The sequence below is a fragment of the Carcharhinus amblyrhynchos genome, chromosome 10, assembly GCF_965287045.1.
Source record: "Carcharhinus amblyrhynchos chromosome 10, sCarAmb.v2.hapA, whole genome shotgun sequence".
Taxonomy (NCBI): Eukaryota; Metazoa; Chordata; class Chondrichthyes; order Carcharhiniformes; family Carcharhinidae; genus Carcharhinus; species Carcharhinus amblyrhynchos.
Genome location: NC_137333.1, coordinates 81,325,469 through 81,349,156, shown reverse-complemented (window position 1 = coordinate 81,349,156; position 23,688 = coordinate 81,325,469). Strand labels below are relative to the sequence as shown.

The window sequence follows — 23,688 nt, the reverse complement described above, 5'->3', positions numbered from 1 at the left end:
CAGAATACTCTCCACTTGCCTGGATGAGTGCAGCTTCAACAACACTCAAGATGATGGACAACATCCAGAAAAATCCTTATCAGCAACTTCCAACCCCATGGCTTCTACCGATTGAATTGCAGAAGTTCAAGAAGGCATCATCTTCACCACCATCTTCTCAAGAGCAATTAAGGATGGGTAATAAATGCTAGCCTAGCCAGCAACACACATATCAATGAAATAATAAACTAAAAAAAGTATGCTTGCATTCTAAATCTGGTCTTGTATCCCTCATAGTCCTTTTTAGTAGGTTCTATCTATTCACAGATTCCCGTGTCTATATCCCAGCACCAATTCACAAGCACAACTTCAGCTCAATGGTCATGCTGAGCAGAATATCACTACTCGAAAGGGGTTTTGCCACAAAGGCTCACAGTACGGAGGCACCAAATTTCTGCTGCCGCCTTTGTCAAGGCTTCCCTGTGCTGTCTCCACTTAAGGTCTTCTAACCACAGCCCTGTGTCTACTTGGAGCTTCTTCTTATGCTCTTCTTCCTTCTTAATTAGAACCTTACTCTGTCCCTTTGGGACTTCTCCTGGTCTCTTCTCCCTTTGTGACTTCTCCCTGATTCCTTTTCCTTTGGGATTTCTCTCTGTTCCCTGCCTTGAACTCTTCTCTGAAATGGCACTCCATTTGACTGACGATTTCATGCTGTTTTCTTTTTGCGTAGATGCTCTGGGCTTGTTCTTGGCCAAAAGAACTATAAAAATAAGGGATTGTGTATGCACCACCTGCTCTTTGTCGGCACCTTCTTAAACCACTTGAGGAATGCCAGCAATTGTAGTTCCCGTGTTCCGCTCTTGACAAGATACATTTTGATTTCATAATACAATGTAATTGGTACCAATGTTTACCACAACTTAGAATCATTTAATCAATCTCTACAGTGCAGAAAGAGGCCATTCAGCAACTTCTGACTCACTCCCGTCTTCCTGCAGAATATTCTCTACCTTCCCCATGATGTCCTTTATCCTGGCACCAATTAGCAACACACTATTTGGGACTCATGATGAAGGTTACAGAAATGTCTAAGTGTTCCTCCAACTGTGGAATCTCCTGCAATGATTTAAATATTGGGAGACCAAAGCCATTGATTTTGGTCACCACTCCAAACTCTGTTGCCCAGCTACCAACTTCATCCCTAGAAACTATGCAACAATCTATGACTAAATCAGTCTGTTCACAGCCTTGGGTTTCATACTTAACCGGAAAGTGAACCTTCAATCTCACATTTTCACAATGACTAAGACTGCCTAATTTCACCTTCAGGACATTGCTCAACTTGTCCCCTCTCTCACTCATATGTTTATGATCACTAGACATGACTATTCCAATGCACTCCTACCTGGTGTCTCACACTCTACTCCCCGTAAATTTGAGGTAATCTGAGATACTGCTGCATGGCCCACAATTTGATAGAAGACCCATTTACATTTCATTCCTCAGCTCACTGTTAGATTAACCCTTGATCATTCTTGTTTTCAAATACCAGACTGGCCTTGCTCCACTCAATCTCTATAATCTCCACCAATCCATAACCCTTGAGATAATTGTGTTCATTTAATTGTGATCTCTTTAGCAGTCACAATTTTAAACATTCTGGCACTGGTGGCCGTGCCGTTTGTTGCCTAAGCTCTGGAGTTCTCCCCTACCTCTCTGCTTCTTTAACTCGCCTTCTCCCTTTAAGGCTTATATGACCAAATCTTCGGTCATTTGACCGAATATCATCTTTGTGGTGTGTATCATATTTTGGTGTATACTGTTCCTGTGAAGTGCCTCGTGACATTGAAGCTGTTATTTAAGTTGTTGCTATTGCTATAAAAGAATAGAATGATATTTATTCTGCAGAAGCATCACTGAGACTTTCAAAGACAGAAATCAAGACCATGTAACTGCAGGGGAAGCTGAAACTGAGACATCTAGGTGTCATACAACAGAAAGACGTCAACTTATCTGTGCTTCACAGAGCTTGAGGTACCTTGGATCAAGAGGAAAATTTTACAGCTTTGAGTACAATAAAATAAGTGGACTCCTAACTTCTATTCAGCACCATAAGGTGTATATAAAATTAAGATTGCCATTACTATTTCTATCGGTGTGATATATCATGCTATGACACATTTGAGATAATTCAAGGAATGACATGAAGCTAAAAGGGATGCAAGCCTTGTTGTTATGCTATAAGGAGCATCAATAATTGAAGTTGTTCCCTGCCTCCCAGTTGCAGTATGTTATGTATTTTCGAAGAATACACTTACAATCATAGACGTAAACATGTACTGAATTTCAAACATACTAATTCTATGTACATTGTTTATAACGAATATACATAGCAAAATAAATTGCTATAAAAGCACGTTTCCATAGTAACTTGATGTGAAAGATGTATTGTTATTTAGTCCCATTGTTCCTCTTTTTCAAATTGGTGACTTGCAAATTTTTGTGAAACAATCAAATACATTTTAAAGCTAATTCCCTAATTATTTATTAATTTTTATTCTCTATATCCACATGCATTAATACTATAAATTATTAAAGTTGCTAATATTAATAATTTAAACCAGCATTCCCTAAAATAGAATCAAATACTGACTTAATATGACATACATTTTCTTTCTGCCTAAGGCCATCTTTTAGGAGAGGCAGTGGAATAAATCTTTTGGACACCTACTTAATGTTACATTTCAAACATAGAGCAGTTTCTACAAAAGCTATGGATATAAAGGCTGGAATTCTCTGACCTCGCCTGCAGCTGGGATTCTCCGTTCCCGCTGCTGTGAATGGAGATTTGACTGGGTGCAAAATTGTCTGTTCTTGCTGGCAATGGCAGCAGAGCATGCAAGGCTGGAGAATTCCGGCCATAGAATGCAAGTGCTTCAAATGGCCAACTAATTTTGTAACAACTCTAAAGCGAGTCCAAAAAGAAAACATTGGATTAAAATACATCACAAATCGTATCTTGTTTTAACATAGTACTGTTATTTGTCCCATATGGAGATATTGCATATCGAAGGACAAAACAGTAACTGGTATTTCTATTTATGCACTTGCATGTAAAAAAAATCCTAAAATGCTTGAGGCACAAGGGAAAAAGGAAGTGGATGTTATAAATGGAGAGATGAGGTTGGTTAACTGAAGTGTAGTCAAATGGATAGGAGCAATTTTGAGCCCACGTTCTCTGCCCGCGAGAATGGCAGTGCGCATTCAAAATCTGGAGACTTGGAAATTGTGTTGCGCATTAGCAAGTTTCTGAGTTCTGCTCTTCCAGGACCCTTGCCAGCAGAGTAGCATGGAACATGCTGCAGGACCCCAGGAAGCTCATGTTAATGTACTAACTTGCCATTAGTGAGCACTCTCTCAGGACATTCCCCCTCACCAGAAATTCAGTGGGTGCTGGCATGATGTCACACCGACACCATTTACAACAGGTTCACCTGGATGTGAACCTGTTGTAGGGGTCTCCCCAGGGGTGTAAGGATGAATATAGCAGTGCCAACCTGTACCAAAGGGCAGGCTCTAGTAGGAACCTAATGGGGCTGGTGGGGAGGATTCATTCAGATTTGCTTGTGGGCCAGGAGCAGACAGAGGAACAGAGGATGCCGGTGACGGCCACTGAGGGGGTTGTTGGGTACAGGATCTAACAGTGCGAGTTGGGGGCGATGATCGGGGGGAAATGGGAGGGAGAGAAGTGCCGACTCCAATTGGGAGGTGAGGAAGAGTGCCCCTGAGACCTCCTTGGTGAGCTTGTGGCCGGGGTTTACTCCTGTTACGATCGGGGCATCCTTTAAAGATGGCTCCCCGATCGCCATGCAGCCAGGTTTTGCCGGTGTATTGAGGCCCCATTCCCCCTGCATGATAACATGAAACACGCCCCCTTGTTCTTTTAGGCAGAGTGTTGCAAGATAATAATAAGAACATAATAAGAAGTAGGTGCAGGAGTAGGCCATCTAGCCCTTCGAGCCTGCCCCGCCATTCAATAAGATCATGGCCGATCTGAAGTGGCTCAGTTCCACTTTCCCGCTTTCTCCCCATAACCCTTAATTCCCTTGCCTACCAAAAACCGATCTACCCTTGTCTTAAATATATTTAGCGAGGTAGCCTCCACCACTTCAATGGGCAGAGAATTCCAGAGATTCACCACCCTTTGAGTGAAGAAGTTCCTCCTCAACTCTGTTCTAAACTGCTCCCCCCCGCCCATCTTGAGGCTGTGCCCTCTAGTCCTGCTGTCCTTTCTCAGCGGTAAGAATCTCTCTATCTCTACCTCTACCTCTACCCTACCTCTATAAGATCCCCCCTCATCCTTCTAAACTCCAACGAGTACAGACCCAGTCTATTTAGTCTCTCTTCATAGTCCAACCCCCTCATCTCCGGTATCAGCCTAGTGAACCTCCTCTGCACTCCCTCCAAGGCCAATATACCCTTCCGCAAGTGTGGCGACCAAAACTGCACACAGTACTCCAGCTGCAGCCTCACCAGTGCCCTGTACAGTTGCAGCAAGACCTCCCTGCTTTTATATTCTATCCCCCTCTCTATAAAGGCCAGCATTCCACTCGCCTTCTTGATCACCTACTGCACCTGCAGACTAGGTTTTTGTGACTCATGCACAGGGACCCCCAGGTCCCTCTGCACCGTAGCATGCTGCAGCTTTTCGCCCTTTAAATAGTAATCCCTCCTACTATTAGAGTTTAGAAGAATGAGGGGAGATCTCATTGAGACGTATAAGATGATGAATGGGATGGATAGGATAGAGGTGGAGAGACTCTTCCCGCTCAAAAAAGACAGTAGGACTAGGGGGCACAGCCTCAAGATAAAGGGGGGGCGGTTTAGAACAGAGTTGAGGAGGAACTTCTTCACTCAAAGGGTGGTGAATCTCTGGAATTCTCTGCCCGTTGAAGTGGTGGAGGCTGCCTCGCTAAATATTTTTAAGACGCGGGTTGATGGGTTTTTGATAAGCGAGGGGATTAAGGGTTATGGGGAGAGGGCGGGAAAGTGGAACTGAGCCACGACAGATCAGCCATGATCTTATTGAATGGCGGGGCAGGCTCGAGGGGCTAGATGGCCTACTCCTGCTCCTATTTCTTATGTTCTTATGTTCAAAGTGGATAACCTCACACTTGCTAACATTGTACTCCATCTGCCAGGTCCTCGCCCACTCGCTCAGGCCAATCTAGATCCCTCTGCAGACTTTCCACACCCTCCGTACAATTTGCTTTTCCACTCATCTTCGTGTCATCAGCAAATTTCGTCACCCTACACTCAGCCCCCTCCTCCAGATCATCTATATAAATGGTAAATAGCTGAGGCCCCAGCACTGATCCCTGCGGCACTCCACTAGTTACCAACCGCCAATCAGAATAGAACCCATTGATACCAACTCTCTGCCTCCTATTAGACAACCAATCCTCTATCCACGCTAACACCTTACCCCCAACTCCATGCCCCCTAACCTTCTGAAGCAACCTTTTGTGCAGCACCTTATCAAACACTTTCTGAAAATCGAGAAACACCACATCCACCGGTTCCCCTCTGTCTACCGCACTAGTCACATCCTCATAGAATTCCAATAAATTTGTCAAACACGACTTCCCCTTAACGAATCCGTGCTGCATTTGCTCTATCAGACAATTGTTCTCTAGGTGCCTCGCTATTTCTTCTTTGATGACGGATTCCAGCATTTTTCCAACAACAGATGTTAAACTAACCAGCCTATAATTCCCTGCCTTTTGTCTGCTACCTTTTTTAAACAGCAGTGTAACATTAGCCGTTTTCCAATCTTCTGGCACTTCCCTGGAAGTAGTCATGATGTGGGTATGCCGGCGTTGGACTGGCGTAAACACAGTAAAAAGTCTGACAACACCAGGTTTTAGTCCAACCTATTTATTTGATAATATACTCACAAGCTTTCGAGGGGACTGCCTCTTCGTCAGGTGAACTCTCCATTCACCTGACGAAGAGGCAGTCCCCTTGAAAGCTTGTGAGTATATTATCAAATAAATAGGTTGGACTAAAACCTGGTGTTGTCAGACTTTTTACTTCCCTGGAATCCAGCGAAGTTTGGTAAATAATCACTAAGGCACCCACTATCACCTTTGCCATTTCCTTCAGAACCTTGGGATGCATTCCATCCGGTCCTGGGGACATGTCCACCATCAGTCTCGCTAGTCGATCAAGCACTACCTCTCTAGTGACAGTAATCGCATTCAGGCCCTCAACTCCTACCATCCTTCTATCTTTAAGATCCGGCAAACTATTCGCGTCCTCCTCCGTGAAGACCAAGGCAAAAAACTTATTTAAGGCCTCAGCCATTTCCTCATCTCCCACCACTAAATCCCCCCTCTCATCCTCTAAGGGTCCAACATTCACCCTAGCCAGCCTCCTCCTTATATATTTATAAAAACTCTTACTGTCCTTTTTTATATTTAGTGCTAGTTTAGCTTCATAGTCTATCCTTCCTTTCTTTATCAATTTCTTAGTCAATCTTTGTTGATTTTTAAACCTCTACTCGCCCACTACTTTTAGCCACTCTAAATGCATCAGCTTTTAATTTAATACTCTCCTTTATTTCCTTCGATAACCACAGCTGATTATCCCTTCTCCGGCGTTCCTTCTTTACCATTGGAATATATTTCTGCTGAGCACTGAAAAAGATCTCCTTAAAGATCCTCCACTGTTCCTCAGCAGTCCTACCGACCAATCTGTGCCCCCAATCTACATTTGCCAATTCCTCTCTCATCCTATTGTACTCCCCTCTGTTCAAACAGAGGACACAGGTTCGGGACCCTACTTTCTCATCCTCAGATCTGGAGAGAAAACCAGGGTGTTTCTCACAACACTGCTATTCTGTGGTAAGATTTCCCCATACATATTTTAAGAAAGACCTTAAAGATGAAGGAAGTAGGCAAGCAGAGGTACTTATGTGGAACAATGTCAAAATGTAGGTCTGAAGCTAAAGAAGGTCCTGCCATCTCTGGTGTAACAAAAGTAGGGGGAATTCATAGGAGGTCACAGTCAGAGGACCAAAATCAAAGGATGCAATATAAGGTTGCAGATGGTTGCTGAGATAAGATTGGATGAGGTGGTGAATGAATTTCATGACAAGGATGAGGATTCTAAATTCAAAATGATGGAGAAAAGAAAGCCATTGTCAAACATAAGAACATAAGAACATAAGAAATAGGAGCAGAAGTAGGCCATCTGGCCCTTCGAGCCTGCCCCGCCATTCAATAAGATCATGGCTGATCTGTCGTGGCTCAGTTCCACTTTCCCGCCCTCTCCCCATAACCCTTAATCCCTTCTCTTATCAAAAACCCATCAACCCGCTTCTTAAAAATATTTAGCGAGGCAGCCTCCACCACTTCAACGGGCAGAGAATTCCAGAGATTCACCACCCTTTGAGTGAAGAAGTTCCTCCTCAACTCCGTTCTGAACCGCCCCCCCTTTATCTTGAGGCTGTGCCCCCTAGTCCTACTGTCTTTTTTGAGCGGGAAGAGTCTTTCCACCTCTATCCTATCCATCCCATTCATCATCTTATACGTCTCAATGAGATCTCCCCTCATTCTTCTAAACTCTAACGAGTACAAGCCTAGTTTATTCAGCCTCTCCTCATAGCTCAACCCCCTCAACTCCGGTATCAGCCTAGTAAACCTCCTCTGCACTCCCTCCAAGGCCAAAATATCCTTGCGCAGGTGCGGCGCCCAAAACTGCACACAGTACTCCAGCTGCGGCCTCACCAATGCCCTATACAGCTGCAGCAAGACCTCCCTACTTTTATATTCAATCCCCCTCGCTATGAAGGCCAGCATCCCATTCGCCTTCCTGACCACCTGCTGCACCTGCAGGCTGGGTTTTTGCGACTCATGCACAAGGACCCCGAGGTCCCTCTGCACCGTCGCCTGCTGCAGTTTTTCGCCACGTAAGTAATAGTCCTTCCTACCATTCTTCCTACCAAAGTGGACCACCTCACACTTGCCAACATTAAATTCCATTTGCCATTTCCTGGCCCATTCGCCCAGCCTATCTAGATCCTTCTGCAGACTCTCCACACCCTCCGCACAATTTGCCTTTCCCCCAATCTTGGTGTCATCAGCAAATTTCGACACCCTACACTCGGCTCCCTCCTCCAGATCATCTATATAAATGGTAAATAGCTGAGGCCCCAGCACCGACCCCTGGGGCACCCCACTAGTCACCAACCGCCAATCCGAATAGCACCCATTGACCCCCACTCTCTGCCTCCTATTTGACAACCAATCCTCTATCCACGCTAACACCCTACCCCCAACTCCATGTCCTCTGACCTTCTGCAGTAACCTCTTGTGAGGTACCTTATCAAACGCCTTCTGAAAATCCAGAAAGACCACATCCACCGGCTCTCCTCTATCCACCGCCCTAGACACATCCTCATAGAACTCCAGTAAATTTGTCAGACACGACTTCCCTTTAATGAAACCAAACAAAAGTACCAGAAGTGTTGCTATGTGGGGTTAATGTGAGGCAGAACACAGAATTAAATTTTGAATGAGTTGTAGGACATGGAATGTTGAGGATGGATGGTCAGCAAAGTGATGATTTGAGAAACTGAATCTAGAGGTGATGGATGTATGTCTTGGGACTTGAGGCAATAGGGATACATAGGTGTGGATGGAGGCAATGTTGTAGGAACTTTCTGAAACACAACAATAGTTATAAATAAGTACAGATATATAAATAAGTACAGATGTATAAATAAGTATAGATATATAAATAAGTATAAGTAAATATATCAAGAAAAAATAAGAAACAAATCTCTGATAAGTTCCTCAATCTGAGAAAAAACATCCAACTCTCTGTAGTATTCAGCCTTTGTTACTATTTTAATCATAAATTTTTCCTTAACTCTGACAGGTTTAGCTAATAGGAAATAAACTTTCTTTTTTTTTAAATCAGTTGTGGGACAGGGGCATCTCTGGCTGGCCAGCATCTATTGCTCATCCTTAGTTGGTCTGGAACTGAGTAGTTGCTGAGATATTTCAGAGGGTGATTCAGAGTCAACCACATTGCTGTGGCTCTGGAGTCACATGTAGGCCAGACCAGGTAAGGACGGCACATTTTCTTCCCTCAAGGACATTAATGAACAAGATGGGTTTTTCCGACAATTGACAATGGTTTCTATTGACAATGAACAATAGATTCTTAATTGCAGGTATTTTTTATTGAATTTAAACCCCACCATCTGTTGTGGCAGATTCGAACCTGGGCCCCCAGAACATTAACTGAGTTTCCGGATTGAAAATCTAGTGATAATACCACTAGGCCATTGCCTAGTATTGCTGTAACTACTGGCTACGATATTCAGACTATGAAGAAAGCCTATCCACCTTAGAAAGCTTTGAACTGCTGTAAAATAATAGTCGGTTACTTTAATGATAAAATTAATTTTCTAATAATAAAAATACTTTGATAAAAAGTAGATTTTGCTCACTTGTACTTGATCTAGTACGAGGGTTGGTCAGCTCAGCTAGCTAGGTGGTTCATTTGTGGTACATAATGATGACAGCATATGGGTTCAACCCCCATGCTAGCTGTTAGCTCATGGAGGCTTTCCTCCTTGCCTTGCTCCGTACTTGATCCTGAGTGCTTCTCCTCAAGCCAAATAACCAATTGTCTCTCACCAAAAGAGAAAGATACCTATGGTCCTTCCTGCACCATAGATAATGGCTTTACCTTATTTGATCATCCCTAAAAATGACTGCAATCTGAACTTGAATTGTGCGGCACAAAAACTATCTAAGTGCAGTCTGATCACCTACTATATGGTCAGACAAGAAATATTTTCAAAATTTTATAAATATGAAATTTTTTTCTTAATTCAAACTTTCTAGAAATTCTAGATTATGAGGCAGTATTATGACCATGAGGTGGAATTGATACTGAAAACTCCACAAAGAAAAAGGTTACAATAAATAATTAATGTTTAAAAATAGACTCGGATTATAGCTTAAACTGTATTATAGCTTAAGCAATTAAACTTAAAAGAATATGTTTGCAGTCATGGCTTCAGGAGCTAGGAACTTTAAAATGAAGGCAATTTATAAGTAATACAGAATTTTGGAAATATCTCAATTAAATTGTGCAACAATCTTGCCTTAAATCTTAAATATTCAATTTTTAAAGTGCTCCACCTATTGTTCTGTATCTCCAAAAGTGCACTCTCTATTCTGTAAACTTATAAGTAGAAATCCTGTGACTTTTTTCTATCATGTTTTATTTAACTTTTTGTGCTAGCCTGACAGATTGCTTTGATGAGAGGTGAACAGATGTTAATGCCTTATCTGCCTTATCTCATCTCCGACATAACATTTCCATTTATTCACAACAGAATTCTGTTTACCAAAAGCCATAACTTCATAATATACCTGCATTCCTAGTCAACATTGATTCAGCAGTTTATTTGTTACAAGAATCTTTCCAATCTTCAAGGTCATAACTGGATGGGTGTACATGCTTAGATGAATCGGGTGCTGCACAGACATATCTCTGAGGAGCACAGAAATTCTCCCATCTGCCTTCTTCAGCATACCTCATTATTTTCTGCCACAGAAATGACTGATTAACTTTGTCATTATTGCTGCATGTTGTTGCTTTGCTTGGCCCACTGGGCCTTTACTGTAGTGACTGATCAGAAGTAGTTACAACAGAGGTTTTGAATGTAGCCACAAAGGACAGACATTGGCAGAACATGTGCCTCTCTGCCATATTTACACAAAGAAAATCAAAATTATACTTGACAGTTACAGGAGACAATATGAATGCAGATCCAAACTAAGTACCTTCAATTAAATAATGGGGTCAAATCCAGCATGAAGCTGATGAGAGTTTGCTGGGATGAAAGCAACAGCTATCTTGGGAAGACAGTGTAGGATCCATCCAATTTTTAGTTTAGTCTATTGGGTACACAGTATGAACTAACAGCATGAAATTCATTTCATTAAGCAGTTTGCAGTTGGGGCAATCAAATACTATCTAAAGTAAATTTTATTTATTAGTCACAAGTAGGCTTACATTAACACTGCAAGGAAGTTACTGCGAAACTCCCCTAGTCGCCGCACTCCTGCGCCTGTTTGGGTACACTAAGGGAGAATTTAGCACGGCCAATGCACTTAACCAGCACATCTCTCGGACTGCGGGAGGAAACTGAAGCACTTAGAGGAAACCCATGCAGACACGGGGAGAATGTGCAGACTCCACACAGGCAGTGACCCAAGCCTGGAATCGAACCTGGGTCCGTGGCACTGTGAGGCAGCAGAGCTAACCACTGTGCCGCCCCCAGGGTTCTAAATGCCCACAAGGTACTAGAAAATGCAGGTGAGATGTAAGGGTGAAACAGGAAAGGTACATTTGGTGTAGCAGAAAAAGATTTGGGAGAAGAAGGGTTCCAGGCAGCCTGGAAGACATTTAGATTCAGTTATGAAGACATTGATGGTTCTAGTTCACTTTTAAACAAATGGGCCTTTAGTTAACTCAATAATCTCAAGGTTAGCAGCCTGCAGATGGTAGCTGTGGCTTAGGAGCAGGGCAATCATGCAATTAGATTGAAACCATCTCTCAAAATGACCACACACTGGTGCCATTCTATCTCTGTGCTAAAAAGAAAGCCAGGCAAGGTTATAACTGTAGTTAGGCAGTTTTGCAATCCCAGCTGAGCTCCTTCTGGCTAAAGTTCTAGAAGTGGTTGACTACTAGAATTTCCTTAGACTGAATTGAGATAACAAGACCTACTTCCTTCCACATTGGAGCCACTGGAGAACCATCATGTAGAAACAGTAGAATACATAAATGAGCACTTCAACCAGGCACAGGGGTCTGATACTGGTGAAAAATTAATACAACAATGTTATTTGAAATCTTACATGTGTCAAGGGTGCACCTGTAATAGTTTGTAATTGTCCAATGTGAAATTAAGGAATAGATTTGCTGTTGTTAATTTCTTTACTGAAAATTATAACAAACAAAATAATGCAAAAGGGCAATGGGTCAAATTTTGTTATAGTGATAAACATTAATGATGCTCACAATTACTGGTGTGTAAATTAGATAGTGGCTTCCAGCGATGGGTAGTTAAACATAAAAATTTGGAAGCTGTTGTCTGAGATGTCTTCCTGAAAATATTCAGCTGTGCAGAGAGAAATTTGTAAAGAGTAGATACAACTGATTGTTTTTTTAAGTTGTAACTGAGGGAAAGAGCAATTGGAAGGCTAATTGAAGAAAATATACTATATCGGCGTCCCACAAAAGGCAGTCAGCATTGAAATATATGGAACAACATGAATTTGCGATACTTAGGTGATTTGTATCCTGTTGTGCACAATTTCTGGCAGTAAACCTAAGGTCCATCTAAGGCAAGCATCCATTTGCTAAAATGAACTTACATCTCCTGCTTGATGAATTAAAGTCTATCTTTGCTATTTTGATCCTTCCCTGGAAATCTTAATAGAGGAAGCAAGGGCAAGGACAAAGCTACTCCTAACCAAAAGCTGGAAGACCACAATTGAGCAATGCTGGACAGTGATGACCTGGCTTAAATGGAGAAAGAAATTTAATGATTTCGTAAAGGCAACAAGTACAGAAATTCAGTTCTCAAATTCCTCCAAAATATCTTCACAGCACCCCCAGCCCCACTACTCAACAATTCCTTCATCTCCATCATAGCTTTCAACATACAATCACAAAGGAACAAAAGTCTATTTCTCATTTCAAATATGCTCATCAGAGCACAAACTGAGAACAATTTAATGCTGTTTGCCCCCAGAAGCAAGTTTGGAATTGGGGGCATTTAATTGGGTAAGAGAATGTAATGTGAGGACCCTACCATCTTCCTGATTCTGCCTAAGTCAATCTTGCCCATTATCCATACTCTGAGTTTCCTAGCTAGGTTATTCATTTGCCTTCAATTCAAAAAATTTCAACATTAGCTGACAGTTTCTTACAATAGACTTTATCAAATGCCTTCTAGAAATCCATCTAAATAAATCCATTGGCATTTCCATTGTCCACGAATTTAGTTACCTTTGCAAAAACAAAGTCAACCAGGTTTGTCGGGCTTGATCTACTCTTAACAAATTGTTCTCTGCTCAGCTGAATATTTTTAATCTTCCCATCCTTAGTGACAGACTCTAGTAATTTCCTGGTGACAATTGTTAGGTTAACTTCCCAATAATTCCTTAGGTTCTCTCTCCAAGCTTTCGTAAATAGTGAAGAAATTTTCCAATCTGAAGGAATGTATCCTGAAGTGACAGAACCTTGGAAGATTATAGTAAGATCAATGCTATCACCTATTTCCATTTTCTGGCTTTCCTTTCTTTGAAACTTCTTTCATGAGATGAGAGCATTGCTGCCAAGGCCAATATTTGTTTCTACCCTAACTGCCCTTGAGAAAGTGTTAGTGAGCAACCATCTTGAAGTGCTTAAGTTCACCTGTTGTAGGTAAGTGCACAATGATATACTTCGAAGTCAGGAGAATGTGTGGCTTGGAGGAGATTTTGAAGGCAGTGCTGTTCCTGTTCCTCTGCTGTCAATGTAATTTTATGTGGTAGGGGTTGCAGGTTTATAATGTGCTGTTAGAGGAGGCTTGTTGAAATGGTGCAATGCATCTTGTAGATGTTATACACTATGCCACTGAATGCTGGTAGTGGAGAGAGTGAATATTTAAGGTGGTGGATGGGGTACCGATCAAGTACGCAGCATTGATCCAGATTAAGTCATGCTTCTTGAATGTTGCTGGATTTGTACTCATCGAGTGGAGAGTATTCCTTTAAACTCCTGACTTGTAGATGATGTGATGTCCTGGGTCTGAAATGTTCTTAAGGTCAGAAATTGGAATGTTCGTTGATGATTGCACAATATTCAACGCCATCTATAACTCCTCACATAATGGTGCAATCCATGTCCACATGTGGCAAGGTCTGGACAAAAACATTCAGATTTAGGCTAATAAATGGCAAGTAATTTGTGCCATACAAGTGCCTGGCAATTATCATCTCCAACAAGGGAAAATCAAACCATTTTCTGTTGACATGCAATAACATTACCATTGGTGAATCTCTATTATTAACATTCTGGAAGGACACCAATGAGCAGATGCTTAACTGGACCAGCCATATAACTACTGCAACAACAAGAGCAAGTTAGAGGCTAGGAATTCTGCAGCAATAACTCACCTGCGAACTCTCCACAGCCGGTTTACCACTGATAAAGCAGGTGAAGATCATTGCACCTAGAATGCTAAGGAACTCCTGCAGCTGAGATGACTGTCCTTTATCAAGGACAACCATCTTCCCTGTGCTCAATCTGACTGCAACCAGTGAAGAGTCTTCATTGAAGCGGAGGTAAGTGAAGTGCTTCTTAAAGACAATCTTTGAACATGAACTCCACTGCGAGCTCTTCTCCCCTCCTCTCTTCTAGCAGCATGATGAGCTCTTGGGGCCCCTCTTCACTATCCCAGTTAGGTTCAATTCCGAGAGAAAAGTTTACCAGCTTTGGGTTTACCACCATGGCAGGAAACAGCTTGTTACAGTACATGTTTGCAAGTTAAGAAAAATGGGCTTCAGCATCAGCCATAACACATCCTATAGCATATTCAAATAGTTCAAAAGTATACAAAAGCACCACAATATGTGCAATTGCACCAGCTGCCAGAAGGAAAAATCTAGGAAGGCTTTTAATAAAGTCCCACAAGGGAGTGTGATCAAGAGTTAAGAGCCTTTGGGATCCAGGGCAATTTGGAAAATTGGATCTAAAATTGGCTTAGTGCCAGAAGACAGAGGGGATTTTGTTTTAGGTTCCAGCAACCCCAGTAATTTGCATTTATCTTAGCATTGGTTGGAGCACCTCAGCTATGAAGGGAAACTGGGTAGGCTGGGGTTGTTCTCCTTAGAGCAGGAAAGCCTGAGGGGGACCTGATTGAGGTGTACAAAATTATGAAAGACATAGGGAGAGCTGACAGAAGAAACTTTTCCCCTTAGTGGAGGGGTTAATAACCAGTAAGTGGTGGAAATCTGGAACTCAATGTCTGAAAAGATGGTACAGACAGGAACCCTCACAACATTTAAGAAGCATTTAGATAAGCACTTGAAATTCCATAGCAACGAGACTATGGATCAGGTCTGGAAAATGGGATTAGTAGAAGTAGGATTTGATGGCCGGCGCAGACATGATGAGTCGAAGGGCTTCTTTTTGTGCTGCATGACTCTATGATTCTAAGAAATAATCCAGCAACTACTCTACAAGTTATCACAACCATTCTAAACACTACTGACAGGATTGAGAGGGGAACCTCCATGCCATTTGATACTGTATTCAGTGGCTTGACATCAAAATACTGTAAAAGCTATAGCATAGCATTTGAAAATGTCATCGTAATGAGGTTGTTCTGCTTGTTGCCATCTGTCAATAATTATTCACTGCAAACTCCCTTACCATGTTGGAGTCAGGAACATTTCCTGCCATGAAGTGTGCGCGTACACCCGAAACACTGGCCGGAACTTTCCAGCCATTCATGCTGGCATGATCTTCCAATCCCACCGATCTGAATGGAAATTACAATGAATTGCCCACCTGGCCACAGCAGAACCCATGGCAGGACACCTGGGAAATTCCAGCCACTATTTTCCACTGTTAGGCAGCCTCACAGTGCGTAAAAATTGATTGGTACAGGATCTAATTTTTTTTTAACAGAAGTTTTCAGCTGTTCTGTTTACCCTGCATGCTTCCATTAGACGCCTAGCAATAAAGCATTCTTAAACATTTTCCACAGATTTTTTTAAACATGACTGTAGACATTTCAACACTAACTCTCAGACTGATGTTGGGCCAAGATCTCCTATTTGGATGAGCGACATATTGTAGAGAATCTTCTGCTACATCCAAATATCATCCAAAAGGGATCAGAAAGCATTTTTCCTTCTTTATTATCTGAAATTTTCAACTTAAACTCTTTCTGGTTTAATTTCTATCACTCAATTATGGTGCTACATCAAGGTCATATTTCTAAGCTGATGTTGCTCCTGCAACACCTGGATATCTAGAGATCGACCATATGCTCTACAGTTAGTTGGATAATTGAATGGAGTTGAAGGAATCCTCAAACCTCTTTGTGGATTTATGTGGTGAAAAAAGGCATAATATATTAGTGGTCCCGCACCATAAATTGATTGATGACTGTTTGAATCCCAGCCTTATGTGATATTAAAATTCAAGCTTTCTCACAGATGGTGAATTGCTGATCTTGACCAGATCATCAGGCACAGCATTGTGTTGTCGGGGGGAGGGAAAATCAGCAAGGGTTCCCCCTTGGGTTGTACTTGCATCACACTTTTACCAGATGGTTGCAGAGAACCAGTGTCAAGTACTGAAATCTTGTTCCGTAGCCCAAGCGCCTTTCAAATCAGAATTTCGGATATGCACTCCAGTAGAACACAATGGGGAGAAAATTGAGATTAATGATATTGTGATTAAAAGGAAACATAATTCACCTCTGAATTTGCAAATACAGAAAGACACAGTTGTCAATAGCATTTTTCCTTTGACAAAGATAGGCAAATTATTTGATCTAGAATTTATTTTTTATTTATTCATGGGATGTGGGTTTCGCTGGCTGGGCTAGCATTTATTGCCCACGGGAAGATGATGGTGATTTGGCTTCTTGAACCACTACGGTCCAGGTGCTAACAGGTACACCCACAATGATGTTAAGAGAGGAGTCCCAGGATTTTGACCCAGTGACAATGAAAGAATGGCGATATAGTCAGGATGGTGAGTGGCTTGGAGGGGTACTTCCAAGTGGTGGTGTTCACATGTATCTATTGCCTTGCCCTTTAGACTGTAATCGCCATGGGTTTGGAAGATGCTATGTAAGGAGCCTTGATGAGTTTCTGCAGTGCATTTTGTATATGGTATACACTGCTGCCACTGTATGTTGGTGGTGGATGGAGTGAATGATTGTGGATGGTGTCAATCAAATGGGCTGTTTAGTCCTGGATGGCATCAAGCTTTTTGATTATTGTTGAAGCTGCACTCATCCAAACAAGAGAGAAGTATTCCATCATGATACCCTTCTGCCTTGTAGATGGTGGATAGACTTTGCAGAGCTAGGAGGTGAGATACTCGCTGCAGGATTCCTGGCTGCTGACCTACTCTTGTATTCATAGTATTTATATGGTTCGTCCAGTTAAGTTTCCAGTCAATGATAATCCCCAGGATGTTGATAGTAGGGCATTCAGTGATGGTAATGACATTGAATATCAAGTGGCAATAGTTAGATTCTCACTTGTTGAAGATGGTCATTACCTGGCAGTTGCGTGGTGCAAATATTATTTCAGAATTGTCATCCCAAGCCTGGATATTGGCCAGGTCTTGGTGCTTTTGGATGCGGACTGCTTCATTATCCAAAGTGCTTCGAACGGTGTTGAACATTATGCAATCATCTCGACTTCTGACTTTACGATGACTGGCCACTGATGAAGCAGCTAAACATGGTTGGGCCTAGACAGTACCCTGAGGAACCATTGCAGTGATGCCTTCCAGCTGAGGAAGAATCATCTTCCTTTGTGCCACATATGAGTCAAATCACTAGAGAATTATCCTGGGTAACTGGATTACTCATTCAGAAACAATACCAATAAGCCATGCCATTGCCTTCACTTTATGATTCAATTTAACCACCAATGCAATTTTAGCTCCTCTTGACCATAATGAGAATGGCATCTCAGAGCAGATACAATTTGAAACTTTTATCACCTGGTTCCAATCCACTGCATTCTTGGCTAGCAAATGTTCATGAGAATGAATCACACCATTAACAAGGCTTTTGCTAAAGGCTGGTGAAGGCTTACTTAATATTCAGAAACTTTACCCACTGATGTCACTGGTACCAAGACACAATATTGCCCTCACATCAGTGGGAGTTTTGCATTGTTCATAGCCTAGACGGACCATGGCAAAAGATGCTTGCCAAAATAAGTTTTATAAAAAATATTTCTGTTAGATCTCTCTGTAGGTCAGGACAAGTAGCAATGCAACTCCCAGTCCTTCTCAACTATCCCCAAAACATTCCTCCCACAAATGCACACAAATGAGTCTCCATTGCACCTTGTGGTACCCTGCCACTAAGTCTTGCTCTCACCTGTTGGCGAGTCAATGAATTTAGCCAGGTGTCAGGCCAGATTTTGGGAACTTTTACTTGAGATTGTGCCAGTAAGCTTGCAAGGCCACTGTGTTCTCAAACTCTGTAGATGCACTGCTTGCTTTGGTACTTGCAAACTCCATTCCCACTCCACTTTTAAAATCTGAGTCCACATTTCACTGAAATAAATGATCAGAATGAAACAACTGAAAAGTGTGCACTTCCAATTCTAAAATAAAGTTTATTTTTAAAACCTACAATAATTAGTATGGTCATTCAAGATTAAGGTGCTTTGGATATTGCTGGTTTTATTTACAAAGTAATGGTGGAAATCTGGTAGGGCAAAGATTGAAAAAATAGGAGATAGATGTTAGCCAAAATATTTACACAATTCTACATTGTAGCTGAAATGATCAGCAGAATTTGTTGAGCTTTAGCTCAGTTAAAACATTATTATACAACAGTTGTACTAACATTAGTTGGGTTAGGTGCCCAAGTGAATTGTATAAATTGGATTCTGGGATACTCACATCTCCACAAATTGCCAATTACTGAGGGCTTCACAAACAAGAGCTAAAGTGTATTCCTAATAAAAGATTACAGGTTTTGTACAAGATGAGGCTGCTTACAACTCATTATTAATTATATTCCAACACTGGTGGCAGAATGTGCACCAGCAGGCTGAACCAAATCCCTTTCGCTTGACAACCTGAAAAATTAGTCAACTCAGTATAATCACCAAGGCAATGGTAACTCTGGGTTTTTTTTTGTTATTTTGAGGCCTTTTTAAATGTGTATTTTAACCACTCAAATTTAAGTTATAATAGAACAATATTAACCCAATCTTGGGCAATTTCAATTTCAAAATCATAAACTTCTGTTTCTGAAATTGCACAAAGGTGCTAACCACATTCACTAACCCTCTTAGGATGCAGTCAATTCGTTCTTTTTAATGCATCAATGATAAAATTTCACTGTAACCTACTTAGCTTTATATGTACTAATAAATAACAACATTGGGAAGAAATTAAACTCTCTGCCTTCTATTTCTTCCCTGGTGTAATATCCACATTAGGCCTCAGAATTTTATGTCATTATCTATCCTGTTAATTTTCACTGGATATGCCTCATATCCCTTATTGATTAAGATGACCTTTATTCAACATGGGAATTTACCTAGGACAGGTATTAGGCTTCATAAATATGTAAATTGAGGTCTTTCACCGACTGTAGAAAGCCAATTGTAAAATTCATGCTCAAGTGTGTACGCTCTGCTTAGGTACACCTGTTGAGTAGCCTAATCAGTTGTCCTTAAAGGGGGGAACTGGTGGGGAACACTCAAAAAGAAGTCCTAGGAAATTTGGCATTTTGGTCCATCGGATGAGGAGAAACAATAATGCTCCTTCAAGGACAGAAAATAAATTGTATGTTTCTGCCTTTCCTCATCTTAGGCACAATTTGCCATTTCTCCAGCATTGAAACCAGCTCATTTATGTCTCCCCCAACAGGTAAGCTGGAGCAGGGCCCTCAACTTGCTGATAGCATTTAAATGAGGCCAGAAGCTGAATTTGGCTCTGTTCTCAGGCTGGCACATCATGGCTGCAATTTAAATTCTACTCTGGATAACTATTTGGATGCACAACTCATAGCCAATGGAAAATTCCAGGGCTGTAATTTTCTGGCCGTTCATACCCTGCTGCCGCTGCAAGCGAGTATGGCGAATTTGGCGCTCAGCCAAATCTCCGTTCACTGCAGCAAAACCAGAGAATCCTGCTGGCATGAATGGCCTGAAAATTCCAGTAGTTGACTATCATTGTATTCTTAGTTAAGATAGAGTAAATGATATTGAAATGGTTAAATGGTTTGACAGGGGTGCTAAAATGAACTACAAAAAGCTATCTAGTCATCAGCAATTAAATTCCGAAGAATATCAAATGCCTACAAAGCAGCAAGAGGCCATTCGGCCCACTGCACCCACCCACACCCCACCCCCATAACCCTACGTATTTACCCTGCTAATCACCCTATCACTAAGGGGCAATTTATCATAAGAACATAAGAAATAAGAGCAGGAGTAGGCCATCTAGCCCTTCGAACCTGCCCCGCCATTCAATAAGATCATGGCTGATCTGTCGTGGCTCAGTTCCACATTCCCACCCTCTCCCCATAACCCTTAATCCCCTCTCTTATCAAAAACCCATCAACCTGTGTCTTAAAAATATTTAGCGAGGTACCCTCCACCACTTCAATGGGCAGAGAATTCCAGAGATTCACCACCCTTTTAGTGAAGAAGTTCTTCCTCAACTCCGTTCTAAACCGCACCCCCCCCCCTTTATCTTGAGGCTGTGCCCCCTAGTCCTACTGTCCTTTCTGAGCAGGAAGAGTCTCTCCACCTCTATACTATCCATCCCATTCATCATCTTATATGTCTCAATGAGATCTCCCCTCATTCTTCTAAACTCTAACAAGTACAAGCCTAGTTTATTCAGCCTCTCCTCATAGCTCAACCCCCTCAACTCCGGCATCAGCCTAGTAAACCTCCTCTGCACTCCCTCCAAGGCCAAAATATCCTTGCGTAAGTACGGCGCCCAAAACTGCACACAGTACTCCAGCTGCGGCCTCACCAATGCCCTATACAGCTGCAGCAAGACCTCCCTACTTTTATATTCAATCCCCCTCGCTATGAAGGCCAGCATCCCATTCACCTTCCTGACCACCTGCTGCACCTGCAAGCTGGGTTTTTGCGACTCATGCACAAGGATCCCGAGGTCCCTCTGCACTGTCGCCTGCTGCAGTTTTTCGCCACGTAAGTAATAATCCTTCCTACCATTATTCCTACCAAAGTGGACCACCTCGCACTTGCCAACATTAAATTCCATTTGCCAATTCCTGGTCCATTCGCCCAGCCTATCTAGATCCTTCTGCAGACTCTCCACATCCTCCGCGCAATGTGCCGTTCCACCAATCTTGGTGTCATCAGCAAATTTCGACACCATACACTCGGTTCCCTCCTCCAGATCATCTATATAAATGGTAAATAGCTGAGGCCCCAGCACCGACCCCTGGGGCACTCCACTAGTCACCAACCGCCAATCCGAATAGCACCCATTGACCCCCACTCTCTGCCTCCTATTTGACAACCAATCCTCTATCCACGCTAACACCCTACCCCCAACTCCATGTCCCCTGACCTTCTGCAATAACCTCTTGTGAGGTACCTTGTCGAACGCCTTCTGAAAATCAAGAAAGACCACATCCACCAGCTCTCCTCTATCCACCGCCCTAGACACATCCTCATAGAACTCCAGTAAATTTGTCAGACACAACTCCCCTTAATCATGACCAATCAACCTAACCCACGCATCTTTGGAGCGTGGGAGGAAACTGGAGCACCTGGAGGAAACCCACACAGGCACAGGAAGAATGTGCAAATTCCACACAGACAGTCACCAGAGGCTGGAATTGAACCAGGATCCCTGGCACTGAGAGGCAGCAGTGCTAACCACTGTGCCACCGTGTCGCCCATAGAAGATTATAAATGATTCAACAAATACACCTGTCATTGCAAATCTTCTTTTCTCCTAGTAATCCCTTTGCAGTGAAAACAAAATTGAAAACTAACCATAATCTTCTGCAGACTTCAACAGGGCTTCAGAATGTACTGATCCAAAAGCATTGCGTATGAACCTACGGCGGCGACGTAAGTCATCTTCCCAGTAGTCCAATCGCCAAAAATCATGCTGCTGACTGCAAAAAGACAAAACATATATAGACATAATTATTATTAGTATGCTGAAAGAGTCAGTGGGTATTATCATGCTTCAATTCAGTTAAGTTAAAAGGTTTGGTTTTTGTTTGAAAAATAACCTGTTTTTCTATTAAATATTCAAAGAACATAAGACTGAAAGCTACGAAACAGTGGTACAGAAAGGATACATGGAGCATTTTTTCCCATTTACATTAAGTGCACATGGAAGAAAATAGAAAATTTCAGTAGCAAATTCAACAAAAAGACATTAATGGCTTTAGAGGGTTAACCCTGGTAATATTCAACTGAAATACTGTTTTCCCACTTCCACATTTTGATATCCATTCAACTCATTCATATAAAATTTCAACAAAAATGGCTTTTTGAATGTATTATGTGACAATAAAGAAGTATTAACAAACTGAACTACCCTGAGTCACAAAGCAGTACATACTGCCATCCACATAAATCAGCACAAGACCATTAGCAAATACAGCATCAAATTACATTTATAAATGGCACAGCTTGCCTCCTTTTACAGGGTTTTTTAACAAGGCTTGTAAATCATGCAATGGGACCTCAAACCAAACAGCATGCAGTTTAATGACTATAGTCCCTCTGCAGACTGAACTTGGAACTATAAAATATTGCTTTACTTGAGGTTGCAGAACCACGATTAAAATAATGTGTTGAAATATTCATTGAAATAATTCCCACAGGCAAAAAGCAACCTGAGAAAATTGCAATTTTATTCATTATTAATAAAGCTGAATTAGAGCTCCAAAAGTTCTAGCATGTGGTAATTGTCTGGATAAATTATTATTACAACATCAGTGAAGGTCTTGCACAATTTTATAGCTAGCAATTAAATTTCCGCTCAGCTTCTTCTGTTTGAAAAAAACGCTAGCCTATTAAATTTTTCCTCATAGCTAAAATTCTCCATTCTCAAATTCCTGGGAGCATCTACATAAATCTCCTCTGTACATCCTCTAGTGCAATCACATTCTTCCTGTAAGGTGGTGATCAGAATTAAATTCCAACAGTACTCTAGCTATGGCTTAACTAGTGTTTTATACTATCCCAGCATAACTTCCCAGTTTTTATGTTCAATGCCTCAGCTAATAACATATCCTGTATGCCTTTTTAACAATTTATGTAGCTGTCCTGCTACAATTAGTGATCTGTTGACATACACTCCAAGGTCCCCTGTTCCTCTACGCTTTTCAGTATTCTTCAATCCCTATCTTATTTGCTATCTCAAAATCCATTATCCCAGACTCTCGTATTTAATGAAAGCACATTTTCCTGTTGTAGTCACTGTACTCTGAAAATGTTGGTGTGCATGCTGTTAATGTTCGCACTCTTTATTAAATATTTCTTCTACCAGCAGATTTCCAGTGGTGTCGCTCATGGCGACTGGGAGGATATGTTGCCATGTACAATATATTCTCTAAATAGCATTTACTATAACCCACAACACTGCTCATTGCGAGTCATACAGAATGACAGGTGAAGTATGACAGGAAGTAAGTGTGACACTTTTAGGGGATGAGCATTATATATAAGACTTTTAACACATTGCATAGATATAGGAAAGTATCTCCTGTTACTCACGGATATATATGTTCTTCCTTCAAATGCACAATCTAGGCTGACAATCCTTCATAGGGTATGTTAAAGCAAAGTCCAATTTGCATGTTAAAATATCCCATTATACTTCTGAATAAAAGCAAGAAGATTTCCT

The 23,688-nt window shown here is 41.7% G+C and overlaps 1 protein-coding gene across 4 annotated transcripts in view; it reads right to left on the bottom strand.

Moving 5' to 3' along the window:
• The window catches only part of nbeaa (neurobeachin a), an 825,376-nt gene that overhangs the window by 273,291 nt on the left and 528,397 nt on the right, over positions 1–23,688 (bottom strand). For all 4 annotated transcript variants that reach the window (XM_080197464.1, XM_080197465.1, XM_080197462.1 and 1 more), the window contains one exon: positions 21,819–21,943. In XM_080197464.1, coding sequence (XP_080053590.1) covers positions 21,819–21,943 — 125 coding nt within the window. The remainder of the gene's footprint in view (positions 1–21,818; positions 21,944–23,688) is intronic.